Source organism: Limulus polyphemus, unplaced genomic scaffold (assembly GCF_000517525.1).
Source record: "Limulus polyphemus unplaced genomic scaffold, Limulus_polyphemus-2.1.2 Scaffold718, whole genome shotgun sequence".
Classification (NCBI taxonomy): Eukaryota; Metazoa; Arthropoda; class Merostomata; order Xiphosura; family Limulidae; genus Limulus; species Limulus polyphemus.
The window spans coordinates 25,168-46,905 of NW_013666328.1; the positions used below are offsets into that span (position 1 = coordinate 25,168).

General features: G+C 35.7%; 1 protein-coding gene across 2 annotated transcripts in view; it reads left to right on the forward strand.

Moving 5' to 3' along the window:
• LOC106460149 (zinc finger protein 1-like) overlaps window positions 1–21,738 on the forward strand; it is a 118,384-nt gene that overhangs the window by 7,504 nt on the left and 89,142 nt on the right. For both annotated transcript variants that reach the window (XM_022386795.1, XM_013919835.2), the window contains exon 2: window positions 20,652–21,190. In XM_022386795.1, the coding sequence (XP_022242503.1) occupies window positions 20,899–21,190 (292 nt within the window). In that variant the 5' untranslated portion in view covers window positions 20,652–20,898. The remainder of the gene's footprint in view (window positions 1–20,651; window positions 21,191–21,738) is intronic.

Below are 21,738 nucleotides of genomic sequence, written 5' to 3' on the forward strand. Positions count from 1 at the left end.
ATCTCTCAAGTGCTCAAAGTGTCCACCTTCAACCTTGCAACAATCTTCAACTCTGTCCAGAACACTCCGACACGCAGTACGACAGTTCAATAGTTCAGGGTTCCTGTAAATAAAAAACAAATTTATAAAATGTATAACGTTTTTAAAACACGAGTAAGTAGTACAAAATAAGGTTTCAGGATTGTTTTCTATGATTTACATGTATATTTAAAACGTGATTGTGAAGGAGAAACAAATAATAGAGTAACTGTAACCCTACTTTTGGCCCACCCTGTATATATTATTCCGGAAAATAGTCAGAAGGAATTGTTGATTTTCAAGAAGATTATCTACAAAAGCTGTGAAATTCGAACAGAATGTCTACGAGGCAAATTTTACAGAAGCAACTAGCCCTTCAGTGGCACAGCGGCATGTCTGCGGACTTACGACGCTAGAAACTGGGTTTCGATACCCGTGGTGTGCAGAGCACATATAGCCCATTGTGTAGCTTTGTGCTTAATTTCAAACAAGCAAAAGCAACCAAGCTTTAAAAGAAACGTTTACAAGCGCAGTTACAGTTTTCAGGGAATTACTCTCTAAAGATTTATTTTAGTGGTTAGTAAGTTCATATGTTTCGGATGTTCGCGCAAAGCTACACAAGAGCTATATGTGCTAATAGTCCTTAATTTGGAGACGATACACTAGAGAGAGAAGCCAACAAGACAGCACTACCCAGTACCAACTCTTAAGGCTAATCTTGTCTAAACTAATAGTGAGCGGTACGAAGCGCGATTTTATGACAACGGGATGTGAACCAAGAATCTCAGATTAACAGTCTGGCACGTTAACCACTCAGCCACACCCGGCTTGGATAACAGTTTATGTTTCAGAGGAATTACGACGGTTATAATCAGACTCTGAAAAAGAAGCCCCCCAGTGGCACAGCGGTATGTCTGCGGACTTACAACGCTAGAAACCGGGTTTCGATACCCGTGGTGGACAGAGTACAGATAGCCCTTGTGTAGCTTTGTGCATAATTAAAAACAAACAAACAAACTGAAAAAGAAAATTCTAAAAAACAGTTTCTTCGTGAGAGAGGATTGTTTGCTTGTTATTAAGCACAAAGCTGTGCCCACCGCGTGTATCGAAACCCAATTTTTAGCGTTATAACCTTTCGGACTTACCGCTGGGCTTGAAAGAGAAAGTATTTTTTGTTTGTTTGGCGACTTTCGCTCAAAGCTACTCGAGGACTATGTGTGCTAACCGTTCCTAATTTAGACATGATAGACCAGAGGAAAAGTAGCTAGTCAATACCACACACCGCCAACTATTGGACTACTCTAATCAAACAGTGAGATTGTTCATCGCATTATAACGTCCCCAAAGCTGAAAGGACAAGCATGTTTGGTGATGGGGTTTGATCCCGCGACCCGCATCTTGTGAGTCTAACCACCAGGAGTGAAAGAAAGGGTAACTTTAATAGTAGAACTTATACAGATAAGTACAATTTGAGAGAGTCGAATATCTAAGAATTCCAAACAGTTATAGGAGGAATAAGAAAATATAATCAGCAGTAAAAATCATTTATAAAATAATACCCTACTAATATAGAGTGGTCCAGAGCAGTATACTAATTCTTTTAATTCTCATTTATTTCAGATTAATGTAGGAATATAAGTAACTAATAATGACAAACAGACTGGCAACCAGACCAAGTAGTTTTAGTGCTGCAACTCAAATGCTATCCATTTCAGAAAAGACTTTGAATCACCCTGTATGGTGATACCATTTGTCACCACGTGTTTTGTTTCTTCAAAGATTTGTAATCATAATAATAAAAAAAAAGCGGTTTTATCCAGTTTTGGGCAAACTCATAAACCATGATGAGAAACTTGATGTCGTCATTTCGCCATATTAGTGTCTAAGAGCGATTTAATTCCCATTAGAACTTTAGTTCTGACTGAAAGATTTCTGACGATTGACATGATGATGAGTTTTCTCAGCATATGACTTACTCACAATCTAGTGAACGCGTGACAGAAAAATTGGCATATTTATCTCTTGTAGCGGTCACCATGGTCACTGATGTCAGTTGACTGTAAAAACTGTTCAAAGCATATGTTTGGTTGAAAGTGAAACTGTCTCATACAGGGTCAATTAAACAGGAACGTTTGCGCTTGACAGGTATAATGAATGCTTTAATCAGCAACACGTGTTTTGAAGCCCTGACAGCTCAGAAAGAGATTAAAGCGGATCTCCTTCTCTTGTTACATTCAATATTGTGTCCTCCAGAACGGACTTCAGTTGGGCGAGTGTAAACTTGGAAATACCGAAATAGAAAATTGAGGGAATTAACACTGAATTTTAACGTTAATCCAGAATCGAAAGCCCTTTTCTAAACATATTTGTATATCCTGTTTCTCCTGTAGCTAATCCTGGCAGAATTAGAGTTAAAATCTACTTGGCACAAGCAGAATACAGGGTAAAAGATTTTGAAATAATGATCGTTCATAATAAATATGGAAGATAGATTAAATTTGCTGTCATAACCTCATTTGTTTTGTTTTTTCATCCAACTCTATAAGATAATACAATAATCTTGAACGAAAATTGTTTCGTTCTAACAACACACACGAATATAAATTTATATATTAGGACAGAAATAATAAATAGCTAACTCTTAGTTTTAATTCGGAAAATTGTAATTTATTTTAAATCTTTTCATTCTTGGTTTTTCTGCGGCATTTTCAAAGCATTTCAAAGACTCATTTTCCTACACGTTTGAAATTCAATATCCCTCCTCTGTGGCCTGTTTTAAGGAGCCCATTTTCTAACCGTTCTTGCTGATTAAAGGCTTGTTAAGAAGAGCTTTTCCACGACTACTTGGTTCGTTTAAACTATTAGTTTTGCTATGTAAGAATCTTTAGTTGCTTTTCTGCAGTTATTTTAAAGAGACTTAACTGTTCACATCTTCTTTTGGTTTTGCCGTCCATTTTAAGTTACTTTACAGGGAGTAATTTATTTGTTCTTTTGGTGAAATTAAAAGGAATAACGTTTCTTATTGTTTTAATGTTATAAAAGGAATAATTTACCAGTTATTTTGATGTTCCTCAGAGGCTAATTTCCATGTTTTGTTTTTTTATATAGCACTGACTTCCTACTGTTTTGATGATTTAAAAGGAAATAATTTTCATTTTTTCTTGTGATGACCCAAACAGGAGATGATTCACCTACTATTTTTACACTTGTTGATGTTGTTGTTAACTATTTTGTATCTTTGACTCTTATTTGGCGTAATTAGTGGGTTTGATTTTACTTAGATCTTTGACTTCAATCGACGATTTATTAATGTTATTAATTGGCGTAAGTACAGATTGTTTACCTAGGGAACGAGACCTCTTCTAAGCGGGAAGATCTAGGCCTCAACCCTCCTCAAAAGCGATTTCCTACTGTTTTCTACTTTGATCGGACAAGTGGAATGACATAATTGTGTCATTTTCTTAAGAATGATTACTGCTCGTGTCTTTCCTTCGTTCTGAATACACCAATAATCTTTCGCTACCATAGCGTTTGGAATTTCCAACGCGAACTATTTTTTTACGTGATAGAGGTATCAGACAGTAAGGTGTGTTGTAGTTTCGAGTTAGTTAATTAGGTTAAAAACACACACTATGCTGGATTCAGGCTCTGGTGAAACTCACCACAACTTAGTACCGATTTTATTTCAAGTAGAGTACCACTTTTTTTTTCTTTTTGGAAGCTGGTACCGTTATTTCTTTTATTTCTTAGTAGTTCATCTTACATAGTGCATGAAGAGGTCCCGTTAACTTCTAGAAAACTTGATCCTCAATACAATGTGAGGCTAGTTCCTGGCCTAGAGGAGTATCATCATTATTTAAGAAGAATTTCCATTGGATTCACACAAAGTCAAATACATATTATATATACAGCTGTAATATTGTACACTGAAAAGCACGTCCAAGTTACAGTTAATTGCCATTTTAAAATCATATTGTTTTTATTTGTTTTCTAGATTGAAAAACAATAACTTGCCTTACTTCTATGTTATTAACCTATTGTGTTAAAAATCCAGCAGCATAGTGCTACCTATCCAAAAGCATAAGGGGCCTATCCCTGGTTTCAAAATAACAATAACATCGCCTTGAAATGACCCAGGTCGGAGCCAACATCATAATACTGTGTGTGAGTGGTTAATTCGAAGAGTTAAGACAACTACAACTCATCGTCGTAACTGACTAAGTTGTAAAAACAACTTTGAAAACAAATTGCACGAGACACCTGCACGTGTTAATAAAACCTATAGTTCTGTGCATGCCTTGCGGGTTAGTAACAGAAGCTCAGGTCACATCGTATTAAGACACTGGTCATTATAACTACATGCCACTTTAGGACACTAGAGACTGGTCGGTTTGGTTTTAAGTGAATCCATAAAACGAATAAATCCTTTTGTGTGTGTGTCCATCTGTTCAACAACATTTCTCGTAAGACATTAGATTCAAAGAAATATACCAGAGAATTGAAGTGTTACACCATTAAGTTTTCTGAATTAATGCTAAAATAAACGTCAGAGTAAATAAAATCAAAACTTGGTAGGAATACTAAAGCTTAGATTGTGATTCGAATTCATATACCTTTTGATCTTTGTGTGGTTTTTACTTTCATTGGTGTAATGCAGGGGACGTGGATCCTTATTGGATAAGCCTTTAGTTTTTTTCTACATTGCACTTCTGTTTAATTTTACATAGTTAACGTGTTCATGAATCTCATCAGGATTTGAAAGATGAACAACACGTGGATTCATCTTGTTTAAAGAGTAAGGAAGAAAACTGTTATCTCGACCATAAACATAACTGATGTACATACATATTACGGTGGTCCTTATTTGCAGGTAAAATTTCAGGTTAAACATTCTGTAGCTCTGATCTCAAAATTTTGTTCCAGTGTACAAAAAATGCATGAAATGTCAAACTTCACCAAATTTGAATCATATTTAGAGGTTGTTCAATGAGGTTGAAGTTCTATACTGCAGTAGCCTGATACCTTATGTAATATGTGATGTAAAAATATTTGTTTTTCTGTAGTATAAATGACTTATTTAAGGTAATTATTATTTTATTGCACGTACAATGGTATAATTACTTAAGTGTGCGATTTTTATGTGATTAATAACTTTCGCATTTTTTTGTTATTAGGAAAGCGTTTTCTGTGATTCTACACAACTTAAATGAATAATTGTTTATGTTCTTCTTTCTTTATTATGATGGCAACATACTTCTCAGTTAGGGCCACACCCCCATTCAACATTGTCATTTACCACATTTAAGTGTTGAACTGTCTTTAGTACCTCCCTGTAGTCCTTACCGAGTTCTCATGACTCGGGATATTAATCCAGAAATTCCGATGGAATTTCGAGGTACCCGAAGAAGTCTGTTAGGTTCTTTGTGACGAAATCTTCAATTGACATGTCCTTAGACTTCCATATATTCAGCTGGATGAGCTTTGGAGGTTTATCCATGCCTTCCTTCTCATTTAGTGCCTATACCATTGCTCGTTTTGTTTCTTTGAATATAGCTGAACCAAAAAATGCTAAAGATTTCCTCACTGAAATATCATAGGTGACTAGCAAGTTTTTGACAGGTAGACTTTCAAAGTACATATTTCCCCTTATTATATTTAACATGACATTGTAGGAAGTTAAAATTATTGCGAGGAGTGGAAATGGCATCAGGAACAGTGAACTTTACCCTAAGATAGACACGAACAACAAAGATGCCCTCTTTCTTCACGGTCAGTTAACCTATATTGTTCCATAAACATCTAGATCTTGAGGGCACATATTACCTTGGCCATCCTTGCTTTAGGTGCTATAAATCGCACTCCACGAGGAGGACTGCCACCAAGAAAGGTTATGCCTAGTTCAAGAAGCTCTCGATAATCGTCTCTGGGTTGGCTCACTTGAAGTTATCTTGTAGCAAATCCAATGATACTGTCCCTCTTTCTTCTATGACTTCTGCTACATCATGCTGGCCAGCTGTAGTTTCGTAACTGTACTGGTTCATGTATTCCCAAGATTGCTAGAATCCATTGAAAATTGCAATATTTGAGTTAGAGGAAAGCTTCTTACAGACTTTGAAAACACATCCCATGTTAGGGTTTGAGATATGATATAGAATATTCCAGGTGACAGCATGAATTATTTTTATGTGGAATGTTCTTAAACATTTTGAATAATGTAGAATATTTTAGAATATTCTAGAATATGCTAAATATTCCGGAATGTGCTAGAATACTCCATAACAATATGGTAGAATATACCATAATAACCTAGAACCTTCCAGAATTATTTATAATATTATGGAACATTTTAGAATGCCCCCCAGTGGCACAAACAAACAAACATTCTAGAATATGAAAATATAATGCAAGCTACAAGGTAAAATTTCGACTATCTTAAGCAACCCCTAAATATTATTAATTATGGATAAAATTTGGTGTGAATTACTTATATATATATATTGAAACCAAATTGGGGGGGGGAGAGGTCTGTAAAAGAAAAATTCAAAAATAAGGACCACCCCAACATACAGGGACGTTGTGCGCTTGAGCACCCATATCTTCTAATTCTTTACTTTAAAGTTCACGTCACACATGAGACTTGCAAATTAAGATTGAAACTGATAACAAAGTGTCTCCACTTCAACAAACTTCTATCTTAGTTTTATTTGTCTGTCTTTTCTGCTTAAAGCTTTTGTTTTTTCAACTAGTTGTTCTAAATTATAAACATTTGTTTATATATATATGGTCCTCCATCGGAAAGATTAGAAGTTATTTATTAATACCTGTCAAATATAAGTGGGTTGTGACTGTATATCATGAGCGCTATTCTTCAACATAAGCTCTCCTTGGGCCCGGCATGGCCAGGTGGTTATGGCGCTCGACTCGCAATCTGAGGGTCGCGGGTTCGAATCCCCGTCACACCAAACATGCTCGCCCTTTCAGCCGTGGGGGCGTTATAAAGTGACGGTCAATCCCACTATTCGTTGGTAAAAGATTAGCCCACGAGTTGGCGGTGGATGGTGATGACTAGCTGCCTTCCCTCTAGTCTTACACTGCTAAATTAGGGACGGCTAGCGCAGATAGCCCTCGTGTAGCTTTACGCGAAATTCAAAACAAACAAACAAACAAGCTCTCCTTGTACATTATCTATCTGTTCATTCATCAAATAATTCCAATACTCTAAATAGCATCAATTCTATATAGGTGATTCAAAACAACACTATGGAACAATGATGGAGAATTGTACAGAAATCAAAACCAAGATGTTCAATGTAAATCCAAAACAAAAGAATACTCATAACAAATTTAAACTTAATAAATTTCACAAATGAAAACTGAACTAAAATATTTAAAAATTGTACCATTTGTCAATATACAACGGGTAAAATTTTGAAAGGAAAATTTCTACAATCATAATACCCAAAAGCGTGTCCCCCGCTGGGACAGTGGTAAGTCTACGTACTTACAACGCTAAAATCAGGGGTTCGATTCCCTTCGATGGACACAGCAGATAGCCCGATGTGGCTTTGCTGTAAGAGAAATACACAAACACACCCAATTTCTTTGTATACTGACTGTGAGATTTAACAAACTGTTTTAAGTAATACAGTAAAAACTGGAGCAAAATTTTGAAATTCACTGAACACTAAAAGTAAGACAAGTCCTTAGTTGTTGAGGTTTTATTTGTCCATCAGTAAGACATATATATACACGAACTACACAATTTTGAATGTGTATTAATATGTTTCACAGACATAAGCATGTTATGACCTTATATTAATTCTGATATGTCCATATATATCAGAATTGTTGGAGTCATAAGGTACATCTAATAATTGCAATAATAGCAACGTATATAACATACTTATTTGAAACGCCATTACGTGTACAAACAGTTGGAAAATAAGTAGCACTCAGCAGGACAACAACGTTTTACTTATGGAAAAAGGTATTAATGTTACTCTTGCAATAGTAGTTTGATTTCAGTATACATGTATATGTGTGTGTGTGTTTCTTTTCCGATTTTAGTTAAAAATTCTAGAGATGAGGGCATCAGTGTTTATCGGCGAGCGAAATTGTATTACCAGTCAATTTTGCGTACATAAAGCGACCGTTAAATATATTTCTGAAACCTCAAAAAAATAATGGCGAATAAAAGAAAACTATGTATTAAACTCTTAAAAACAAACAGCTGCTGTTACAGCAAAACATACAGTTTTATTCATTTTTAATGTTTCCGAGGAATAACATCAGCAATGTGTAAGCAGTATAATGTTTTTAGAAAGTAACTCCTGTGTAGCAAGAGCATTTATTCGTGCCTGTAATTCCTATACCACGTATAATCTCTCTTTTTTTGTACATTTGTGTTAACGCGTAATTCATGAACTCACGTATATATGTTGGAGTATAGTTCAGGTCAGTTTCAGCTGAGGTGCACGTGTTACTAACCAGGGCAATACGCATGTTTCCTTGGAAGTTACCGAAGCCTGGTCTGAGCGCGAAGCAAGGAAACTCTGTCGCTAGCTGGCTCTTGGTGCACATTAAATGTCATTTAGTATTGAGCAGCCAATCGATGAGTTAGATTTTAGAAGCCTCTCCACAACTACAGCAGTTAAACGGCAGAAAGGGGGCTAGTGATTTAGTTTGATGTGCCGTTTTACCAATGTCGCTGTCATACCAGTCAGCTGGAGAGAAAAAAAAGAAAGAAAAAAATATATAAATCACCATTCAGTGCATGAAACTGCTCTCAAGGGCTTATTCTGAAAATAATTGCTATGTAAGTCGTTTTAAAACTAATTACAACCCCCCCTCTCGGGGGGGGGGTGAGCGTTCAATTATATTTTTGTATTTTATTGAGACATTCCATCTTAATTGGGTTATTTCGAAACGTAATAAACCTGTCTTATGCCTTTTATTATGACAAACGAATTGCTTGGAGACTGATTCTATTTATATAAGTGTTATACTTATTAAATAATGCTATATAAATATCGAATCAGAGAAACACGTTAACTTACAGCAGTGGATTTAAAGGTAGACATTTCTCTGTTCAATTTTGACGATGTGATTTACTGAGCAAAGTTCGACAATCGTTAAAACACAACTGTAACTACAGTGTTAACACTATTGTAGAAACAGTTTTAGATATCGCTAGTTTAATCGATATATATGTATTGAAATGCATGTTTATATAGTACGCACATTTTAACGTGTTTAAAGAATGGATTATAATATAGTCTATACAAATACTTGAATTCGGTTGGACAAAAATTACGTTTCGCATGCTCTATGAAGTGTAGTTTTTCGATTCTTTGTAACGCAAAGGTCTAATTTGACATTTCTGTAGGCTAAATTGCCGTGGTTTTAAATATTTTATTACAATTAGATTTTAACTTATATTTTTCTTAGTATCTGGCAAGCGTTTAATTTCTTGTGAATTGATGCAATTAAAGGGCTGTATATTTTAAAGAAAAAAATACCTGTACTTTATATAGGCTAATAATACATGTTATGTTTATTGTACAGAACACAGATTTAAGTACAGTTAACTATATTTTGCAGCACATTAAGGATGCCAATTTTTCATTGTCCTGGGGGGGGGCAGCGGTAAGTTTATGAACTTACAACGCTAAGATCCGTGGTTCGATTCTCGCGGTGGGCACAGCAAAGCTCACATTGGCTTTGCTCTCATACAAACGAACATAACAATTCCACGATATAACTTGATATCCAGATGTATTTGTTTTTGTTTTTAAATTTTTCATTAAGTAAAAGTTTAATAACGTCGAAAACACGAACAATAATTGAATTAACCTGTTATTTGTTTTTGTGACCTTATTCGCGAGAAAAATAAGCATGGATTTAAATTATCTTCGACTGAGTACAAAAACGTTCTTCAAAATTCAGAAAACCCTATATATCTGATTCTCTCCCGGAAGTTGAGGACACAAATTATTGTTTGTTTGTTGTTGTAGCTGCAAAAGTCGTGGTCCTAAAATATACCCCTTCGTTAACAAATATTTATCATAATCCATCAGTTTTAGAGTTCGTTTAATTAAGCTTCAAGAAATTCACTTTGGTTTCCAAACCTTTTATTCTACCCTTTATTTTAAAAGTAGGCTTATTCATTTGTCTATATAGTAAAACACGTAAAGCCACATTAATTAAGATTTCACGTCTGCCAGACTTTTCTCGATGATTTGTGGATGTCTTCTTAATGTTACGCCTTCTAAAATAACCAGTACTGAGACGTATTATATATATATATGTATTAAAGTATATACATAATACCTTCGTTGCTATCGTTAAGTTGGCAGTTTTGTCCGACATAAATATATCTTGTACTGGGTGCCCATCTTAGCGTGTTAAATAAACCCATATAATGTATCGCTTGGGAAACACATAGCTATTTTCTATGCCTCAGCAGTCTGAAAGTAAACTCAAGCTTTTAATGAGAGTAAAGTGGCACTTTCGCACCCGTCGAATCCACATAAGGAACGAAGTGTTTACATGCCATAGCGACCGCTTCGTACAAAGGAGCTAGTGGCCATGAAACGTAGACGCTGGATCATTTCGGGGTTTTCTGCTGCTAATTTCTAAGTCGCCACCCCCTCCAAACTGTTAACGAGATGAACGCATTCAGGCTCGAGTACTAATTAATTCTGTGAATTGATCATTTTTACCATTTCCTTATATTCTCTACGTGTGTATACATGTATGTAACACGATGTCTACTTTTACATCCACACTTATGTATATGATTAATATCAAGTTTCCATATTTTGTATCTGTAGAGATACACATAGAAGACGTGTGAATTGACTAAATCTAACTTTATGCTGCGCAGGACAATCAAGCTATTTTTTTTACTCCTGGCTGGTTTCTGGTCCTATGATGCATATTATGGGCCCAGAGTGTGAGGTTATGCATGGGGGAGAACCAGTGTCTGCTTGCCGTAGGAAAGAGAGAGTTTATGGGGCAGAAGTAATTACCAGGATGTTGTATAAATGACAGTGTACGTCCTGGTTATTGAAAAGCTCTACTACGGAGAAGAAGCTACGTTATATTCATATGGTAACATCCATAGAGTAGGTTCGAGACAGAGATGGAGAAGGAAAACGGTGTGTGGGGAAGAGTTCTCTGTAAGATGGCTTTTCAGGAACTTCCAGGCGGGTTGAGTTATAACAACTTGAACTTTGCTGTACACATAAATGTTACTGGGCTGCATGGTCCACGTGACAGCCATTACTGCTAGCTATTCAGTAATGTGCCAGCGTATCAACCAGTGAACAGAATCCATGCATTCACTAGGTGACAGCAACTTGTGCAAAAATAACATTTCCGCCTCACACGATGTCGCTTCGATAATGTGAGAGGAATTCTTATGTACAATCAAAGCAACAATAGCTGGAAGTGTTAATTGGAAACTATCAGTTTGCCTAGCTAGTTACTTTGTCATTTCACTTTTCATCGGCTTAGCTATTTATCTCTCTCTCTCTGTCTTTCTGCATAAGTGACGTTACTCTGTAAGTCGAATACTATTTTAAAAGAATCTCAGTAATTTTCCATTCATTTTAAAACTCCGTTATGCGTTTGTTAAGAAGATTCCTTTATTTTTTGGGTCTCGGTGGAAATCTGAATTTTTTTTTCTAAAGTTATATTCCAAGAATGTGTGAATTACCATTTTGTTGCATCTACCTGAATAAAGACATATATTGATTTATCACTGTAATAAGTAACGACAAGACATTCACAATATCCTATTTTTTTTTCCATTGAAGGTTAAACGAGGGGTCTTTGATGTTCTTTTGAAATTTGCTAATAAGAAAGTTGACGCAGCTTGTGATCTTATTTTAAAATGTCTATTGTGTGCAGTGTTTTTCCTGCCAGTCTGTCCTCTAAGCGTTTCTAAATGGTAACGGAATAATGACAAAATTAATACTGATATGTTGGAATCCTTGAGTTGTTTGAGAAGGGAAAATACTTTTTTGGCCTACTGAACCAATGAGAGGCTTCTAAACATCTACATTTTGGGCAGAAACACTAAAATATAATTAAATTGTTTGAACTTTCACAGTGACATGATAGGAAACAGTCTAAAACTAGAAATTTAAGAGATCAACTTAGCCATTTAATGTTTACAATACGTGTTTGTTATCCCTATACGTACCTCTGTCTCTTATAAATCTCTATATTTTTGTCAATTTTATAAGAAATTGCCCAATGATTTAGAAGAAAGACTCTTTAACACATTTACAGTTGCCGTAAACAATATAGTAGTACATACGAGCCCCCATTCACTTTCACATTATTTATTTGTTGAATGTTTTCAATGATACTCGCCCCCTCGTGGCACAGCGGCATGTCTGAGGATTTACAACGCTAGAAACCGGGTTTCGATGCCCGTGGTGGACAGAGCACAGGTAGCCCAATGTGTAACTTTGTGCTTAACTACAAACAAACAAACAAATCGTAATGCTTAAAAATTCGTAATTATAAGTTTGTACTTTATCTGAAGGACTTATATAATTAAAATCGTAATTATAAGTGTGTACTTTGTTTGAAGGACTTATATAATTACTTAATATTTTAATTTCCATACGGTGATCAAGTTTTAACTTGGATTCTCGTTTAATTTACTCACTTCACAACACGTTATAAATATACCGAAACTTATTCTATCTAACACTGAATAGTGTGTTTTTAGATTTGGTGTAGAATAAATGTTAACATACAACAAGGAAAGATGGTATGAAGTAAATGTTAACTTACAACAAGGAAAGATGGTATGAAGTAAATGTTAACATACAACAAGGAAAGATGGTATGAAGTAAATGTTAACTTACAACAAGGAAAGATGGTATGAAGTAAATGTTAACATACAACAAGGAAAGATGGTATGAAGTAAATGTTAACATATAACAAGGAAAGATGGTATAAATAAATGTTAACATACAGCAAGGAAAGATGGTATGAAGTAAATGTTAAAATATAACAAGGAAAGATGGTACGAAGTACATGTTAAAATATAACAAGGAAACATGGTACGATGTACATGTTAAAATATAACAAGGAAACATGGACTACAATGTAAGTTTCAGGAGTTATTTCATCATAGGTGAGTATTTTTGCATCCTAATTTAAACGTTTCCAGAACTAGCAGAAGCTTTCCTACACCCGTTCCTGTGCTCTGCACAGGAAACTGATTCGAAGGGACGACATAACGTTCTTCGTTTTTGTCAGATTCGATATACAATATAACGTGTTCTTATTTCAGTAAGTGATTGTTCGATTGTACTTAGGAGTTATGTTAATTTTGATGGTAAGGAAATAAGACAAACATAACTCACACTAGATTGTATGATGGATTGTGTTGAGTAGTGGTCTCCAATAAATCGCTCGCGAAATCATGATCCGTCGCCCGCACTTTGATCAGAAATTGCACTGTTAGTCAATCTAATACTCAAGAGTAAGCAAAATTTTATTTGGGAATGATGTATTTTCCCCAAAAGCTTAGGTACGGCCCTTGGCCATCATTCGAAGTGGTCCAGCGTGGAAAATAATTGGGAACCACTGATGTGGAGCTTATAAATGGAGCTTGCTGTGCACACCATGATCAACGCCTATTTACCCCGTGGCTGTTGTTTCAATAAATAGGTGAACTATATATTACCCCTCCCCCGTCCGTGAATCCTTCGCACCTAGTGACCAGCAGGTAATATAATAAATCACATCTTGGCCAGAGGGCACTAGCGTGGCAGGAGATAGATGGGTGAGGAAATCCTGTTTTAAGATGGTGATGGACTAACTCTACTGGTCTATTAACAAGATCTAACATAGAGAGATGGGTAGAAATATGTAAATGAGATATGATGGATACTAGTCACGAGATTACCAATGCCGTGGAATTTGGACAGGAAGGATGTGAATCACGTAGCTTCTTGTGTTTCGTAATATAACTGCTAAAGAAAAGTCCTTTTCGCTGCCTGCCCATTTTAGCGGTCGATAACCGATATGTGCCGAAATGTGACGCTAGAATGAAGGTGTAATAGCAGCGCCCAGCTGAACTAGCTGGCTTTTCTAGCTGATGACTCAGGGAGTTAGAGCGCTAAATAAATAAAGGACGGTCAGCTTCAGATAGGTTTTAGTAATGGCTTCTGTAGGCTATAGAGGTATGAATGGGGGAGAAGGGGATTGGAACCGTCAATCAAGGAACTGTTCACACTCTTCGTGCTTGATGTATACACCAGGAAAGCTAGATCTGCTGACCTACTAACTGAACTTAGGGCGGAGTAGAGATACGGGGTCTTAATCACCTGAAATTTATAACGTTAAGTTTCCTTCAGCCAGTAGAACCACTTAACTTGATTTTACGCCGTTTCCTTTTCTAGATATATTATTAAACAACAGACTTTCTGTCTATATGTACAGAAAACATTTTTCGTTAATGAGTATTGGCCGTTAGACGACTCTGCTTTATCTCTCAAACACATTCGATATCACGTCAGTTTATTAAGTTTAAGTGGGTGCAGGAGAAGAGGACACTTAGTTTACTCCTCTTTGGCTGTTTTGAACGAGAAAACGTAAATCAAAAGATTAGGATATTTTACATGTCTTTTGCTCTGAGAAAAGCAGATCTGATGCGCCACGTGTTCAGACTTTACAAGTCGATGCTCATTTTTCTAACCCTCTCAAACTACCCGTACTATTCGCTATCAAAATAAGCAGACCACTTTATTTGCTCTACTTCCACGTACTTGAAAAGTATACATAATTTCAAAATGTCTCGTTTATTATTTGTTTCAAGTTAACTGTCGTATTGGATTCTAGTTCGAGCTGTGAGATATTGTATGTCTTTTTTTTGTTTTTTGTTTATTGTTGTGTGTTTTTAGTACATCAACAACAACACATTTTCTAACTGTCTTTAAATTAATGTGTTACATTTTCGAAACATCACATGCAGTTAGCCTATGAACTGTTGGCTCATCAATGTGTATAAAAATATAACAAGAAATAAGATGCCACTTTACAATTAAGTCCAGTTAAGAGACTAATATGCACAAGTTAGGCTTAAAACGTAAGTTTTGTAATTAGCAGATCAGTTGCTATACGCGATTGCAAATCTTAAATTAATTCTTATAAAATCGAAAATAATTCCAGACCGTTTAACTATATGTTCTTGATCAGAATCACTAAAAAGACGTAATGAATATAATGTTTAAAATGTACATGGTTGTTCATCTTATTTCTTCTGCTGTTATGTTTCTAATTAACTATACCAGTTTTTTTTAATATTTTATTGAATATTCAGAGAAAGATCGTTATTCTTGTTTGCAAGACACCTATGTTAATGTAATATTGCCTGGATGTTGTTGTTTTTCTTTCACGTGCTCTAAAAAGCATGTGTTCATTCCTGAAGTGAGATGTCCAGCTCTAAACAATTCACCGTCTATAGGTGTTTAAGGTAAGCAGAGATATTCCTTTGTTGTTTGTCTAATTACGGATCCACATTTGAAAAATCAAGTGTGTTTTTTGTTGTTGTTGTTTGTTTGTTTTTGGAGTTAAATGAATCCGTCAGATTCGAATAGCTTAAGCTTTCCAGCTCATCCTTTTTTGAAATTTGTTTATTCTACACACATGGCTTCCTGTCGAAGAAAATGTTAATACTAAATGTAATATATTAAGTCTGGTAATCTGTTTTCGTGTCTTACGTAATTACAAGGGCCTCTTATGAATGTAAACATAAGTTGAAACGCAATTTAAAAAAAAATTAACTCCATAAATTATAATAATGAAATTTTACATACTTAAACACCGAGCGTATTTATGTATATGTGTTAAATATAGTCACAAATGATGGTGCACAAAACATATATATATATATATATATACATATACAAACACATGCAGACGTATATACATATTTGTATGTGTATGCTGGAATACACATGCATACGTATATATATATATATATGTAGATACCAACACAAATGTTGTACATGATTAATGTTATTGTACAATTAACAGTGGACTGTGGCGAAAGTAGCCAAATGACTGGCTTGCTGAACTGTGGATCAGAAAGTCCAAGGTTTGAGCCTGTGACATATCGCCAAACATGATTTGCACTTTCAGCTGTGAGCGCGCTATAAAAGTAACAATCAGTTCCGCTATTCAGTTAAAAGTAACTGCGTAGGTATCAGGTATTGCTGACTGATTGTCAACCCTCTAGTCAGTTATCCTGCATTAAGGTCAGCTATGCCTGAACCATGGGACTTATCTCATAATTCGCATGTCTCTTATGTTGAAAATACCAAATACCTTTCCAGTTACGCTCGATTAAGTTATTTTCTCTTATACGCATAAAGATAATATTAATGTTATGCTTTATTTCCTATGTTAAACACTAATCAATGATGTAGTGGCTTAGTAACATAATTTAGTTTTTAAAAGTTAATATATTTGTATATATGTATGTATTACTAACTTAACATTGGTTTATGTATCTGCTTTTGAGCCTACTAAGTCAAAACTTAACTTGATTTGTTAAACTTGAAGTAATGTTGTGAAAGTCGGCCTTCCTTTTCAATGATAAACAAAGTACAGTTTGCACCTATCTTAGCTTCTTGGCTATAGAAGTATTACAGCACGTTGTCAGGACTTTCTATAGCACGACAGAGCCGTCTTCCTACAATCACGAACACTAAGCGTTACAATCTCCTAACTGACTCGAAAACAAAGGCCTCCCGCTAGGAGAATTCATTACAGAAGAGCGATGCGTGTGACAGAGGTTCGTTCAGCTAAGGATGGGATGATCTATGGTGGCGGCCGCTTTGGGAGACTACCTGCTGGCTCTTGCGAAAGTTTCACGTTCTAGCGAGCGGTTCCCACGCCGTGGCCAAACCTTAATCTAATAAAAAGCCTTTCACCCTAAATGTGCTTTCCTGTCTGTGTCCAATTAATTTTTTGTAATTTGATTGCAGCGATGCTCTATTCAACAGCAACCGCTTCTCCTACTGGTCATACGCTAAGTATTAATTATGGCCGTTAGCTTTTCTCTCTGGCGCAGTAGTTGGAAGGAGCTCGTTGCATCACAACTTCATCCAGCCTATGGCGCCCCACAGACATCAGTATTCTGTTGTTTAAAGGGCATGGTATCCACTTTCCTGTTGTGTCCGTGTAACTAGATTAAAAAGAAGAAACACGAAGTGCCCAATCTTTCTCGTTTCTCAAAACTTTCCTGCTCTGTCACTTCCCCCTCCTCCCGCAACATGGAGAAGGAGCGAGAAGATCCAATGGTGTCGTCTAGATGATGGATCAGAGTGCTGTTTTAGTAACGTAGTTAACTTATAGAAGTAACGCGCTTTAAAAGCGCTATCGTACGGGTCGCTTTGCGTGTTCTCGATGTTCCTAACGGAGATTAAAAACAAGAGTTATGTTTGAGTCCTCTGTTAACTAAATGAACGCGTATAGATTTTAAAATGGGACTCGCTTGTGCAAACATTTTCTCAGAAGGGACCGATAACATTCTCACATGTCACACATATAAACACGTGTATATATGTATATATATATATATATATGAGTGTGTGTGTTTCTATATTTATATATATGTATGTACATCCTTCTTTTTTGCCCAACATTTTTTCTTTCCGGTTTCGTAGTGGCTACTCTTCAATGATGAAATTCAAAAATAGGATATTTTAAATCGTGTATTAGTTACTAAAACAGATAAGTTATTATTAACAAAACCTTAGAAATCTCGCATAAGTACAAATAGTTTAGAAATAAGTTGCTATTGACAAACTAAAAACATTGAAATGCAACGTAATCGATGCATTCAAATCTTACAATGTAATTAGATAATAAATTAATTTGATATATATATATATATCTCAAAATTTACATTTAACGAACAGTCGGACATTCTGGCAAGTTTATGTCACGTGTATGATGGTAAAGCGTTAACTTTCAAACGTTAAAAATTTCACTTACACGCAGATATTACTTTAAGTAGATTACATACACGCACACATACAGTACGTATATAGTATACGTAGTACAGAAAGTTTGTTTCTTGTTTTGTTTCAGCTTAAACAATGGACTGCCTGCGCTATGCCCTCGCAGGGATCGAATCCTGAATCTTTGTGCTATAAAACCTCAAGCTTATTGCCAAGCCATCGGTAGACAGAATATAAATATGTATATATATATATAATTCTTTTTTATTAAATACATGCGTAGCATGGTACCAAATAACAAGAAAAATTAAATGTTTAATATTACATATTCGTTAACACATTCGTGTATGTGTTTTTCTTTTATCTTAATTAAGGATTTTAGAACTGACGTCAAGTGTTTCAAATCAAACTGAAATGACAGGTTAGAATGAGCTTACTTAAACAAAGTTGAAAACATGTATATCAAAACAACGTTTTCTTTCTAAATTCTATGGCCCAGCATGACCAGGTGGTTAGGGCACTCGACTCGCAATCTGAGGGTCGCAGGTTCGAATCCCTGTCTCACCAAACTTGCTCACCCTTCAGCCGTGGGGGCGTTATAATGTGACGGTCAATCCCACTATTCGTTGGTAAAAGAGTAGCCCAAGAGTTGGCGGTGGGTGGTGATGACTAGCTGCATTCCCTCTAGTCTTACACTGCTAAATTAGGGACGGCTAGCGCAGATAGCCCTCGTGTAGCTTTGCACGAAATTAAAAAAAAACAAACTTACTCGTGTTTTTTTTTATTGTTCATTCAAAATTGGTAATATGGTAGCGGACAGAGCACGCATAGAACGACAGACTCACGTGACAGATACTACTCCAGTCCACAGCACTTAAGTTTACCAGTTTCACATTCTCTAAGCGGGGGGGGGGGGGGGTTCCAAAACCCGAATACCATAATAACATAAAAACTTTATAACTAAAATGATATAAATAGTATTATTTAATTAAATTGAACAATTCGAAAGAGCAAGCTTAGCCCCAAAAAATATATTGCACAATAAAAGCCCACGATATGTGGTTTATAAATCTATTAAATAAATCTAGGTGTTTATTTCAATCTATGATTTCCAAAAAGGTTTGTATTCAGTGTAATAATAATAATGCAGGATACTGTGAAACATAGTAAATTAATATTAGGTAGTCAATAGCCTGACAGCTTATCGGAGAGTTTTCCAAGCCTGTGAAAGTGGAGGAGGGGTACAGGAAGGGAATGAATTCTTTCAACCGTTAAATTCGTAATTGTTTTCTTTTACATTTCGCTTTCCTCCAATAGCCACAATAAAGCAGCCGGAGCAAGATTTGGTTTGGAAATTTCTCCTCAATATTGTTTTCTCCCGTGTCTGCTTTCAGCATCATTTCCTTGGTGGCACGGTGCATTGGTTTCTTGGTTAGTGGTAGCAGAGCCTATGGTTTACAACGTGTCGCGTTCAGCTGCCGAGGTATACCTGTTTCTTCTGAGGTGAATTGTCCAAGGCGGCGAGGAAACTGGTATCGATTGCAGATTAAGGATCTTTCTTATTCAGCTTGTAGTTTAGAAAGCTTCTTTTATGTTTCTTGTTACACAAATATACCTTGGTATTGGATGCAGTCATCCGTGTACATCGCTTCTGGCTTTTGGCGGGGGTGAGAGGGGGGGGGGGAGAAACAAGAAATATAGATCCCAAAGAGAGGCAATGAAAAAAAGTCACTGGTATTATAATCGGAATAATATCGTCTGTGCGAAACTATACATAATATATTATTTGTGGGATCCCAAAAGAAGGAATGTAATTAAATATAAGAACCGTTTTTCTTGCTATTCAATTAAAGTTAACCGAAATATATAATCCTTTTTAGGCGCTTAGGAATGAGCCGAAGGTATGCATTTCCTATGAATCTCAATTTAACTAACATAGAAATCAATTCTCATTGTGTTCAACCTTCTTATTTCCAATACGTCTGCTTTTAAATGTCCTTAACTAAGACTTTCAATGTTACCTTGTATTTATTAGTTAAACGTTGACGTAGTGTATTTTACAAGTAGCCCCCCCCCCCCCAGTGGCACAGCGGTATATCTGCGGACTTGCAACGCTATAATCCGGGTTTCGATACCCATGGTGAGCAGAGCACATATAGCCCATTGTGTAGCTTTGTGTTTAACTTCAAACAAACAAATAAACAAACATTTTACGAGTAATGTCGTTAAGTTATAGTTATAAATGTTCATGAAGTCTTTATCTACTCATTTAGTAGCTTAAATTGAACTTATTACTTTATGATTTAGCATCCATTTGTGTTTATTTCATCCGTAATATTTATATTAAGCACATTCTTAGCTTTATATTAAGTGAAACATATTGCACCTTATTTGAATAAAAGACAAAGTGCAGGTTAATCATATTCTGTCGTAATATATTATTCAGTTACCGTATATTTTCATACTAGCTTTGTTCTGTAAACAGTAAACTCTTCCTTCGTTGCAGGAGGATAAAAATAGTTAATCCTTTCCAATTTGATTTAACTTATTTTATTAATGTATTTATAATTTCTTATAACACGTTGCTATGTTGTTTTTGGGACAATTTACTATATCACGAAATTTTTCTTTTTAAAGTGGAACTTGAAAATATGCCAGACGGTGCCGGGCTTGATCACCTGGGGCCTTCAGAAGCTGTAACTCCAAAAACTTCGCGGTCTCCAACTCCAAAGCCTTCGTTAAAACTTGTGGAAGAAGAAGAGAAATCTGTGGAAAAGAATAGAGAGGGGACAGAGACAGAAATATCGTGCGAAACTAACACTTTGTTCAGCGAACCAGAAGAGGAGAAAACAGTGAGAAAAAACGGTTACCATATGGCCCCATTATGACTTCTGCTGTGTGCCAAAGTGAAGAGGAGAACCGAATGGCTCCAGAAGATAACCCTCCTGTCTTAATGAATGGTCACACTTGTCAAGACCCAGAGGGATGGAAAGAAAAGGGTGAAGAAATATCCAAAGATGGTGACAGAAAGATAGAAAAGTCTGAGGGAGAAGAGCTAAGGTCTGAAGAGGAAAAAATTCAAGAGTATATGAAAAGAAGTGATACGGTAGTCATCTTTCCAGAACCTGTAGAAAGAGGAGAAAAAGGAAGTGCTTCCTCTTCTGTGGACAATAAAGGTGAGTCTTTTATGTAAGTTTCAGTTATGTAATTGGACATTTGTTTGATTCTGCGAGAGTAATACAAGGCTTTGTGTCATTATTTCAACAAATATCATGTAAATAAGATTAAATTTAAATGGGTTAAACGTATCTTGCTACTTGAAGGGTATCTTGATATTATCGTGTGTTATTCTGTTTTTACTCATTAATAGGTTTACCGCAAATGCAATAATTATTTCATTATTTTGATTTAGGATATGACTGTTACTGCTATTACTTTTAGCTTGGGACCGTTATTTTTGATAGTATGAAACATATACTGTTACATATATCAACAAAAATATATATAGCCTCTTTTGTTCATGATATCATCATATTTGATTGTTTTAAATGTCATGAAACTGCACATATCGTTTTAACACTGTGGGTGATGCACAGAACTTTCATGGTTCAAGAATATATGAAATAGGATATAGCTATCAGTCAGGTAAGAATGATGGAAATTATTGAGTTTTGTGTAAGTGGAGCACAATGACGGAAAGTGTCGACAATATCCGCAGTGTCTG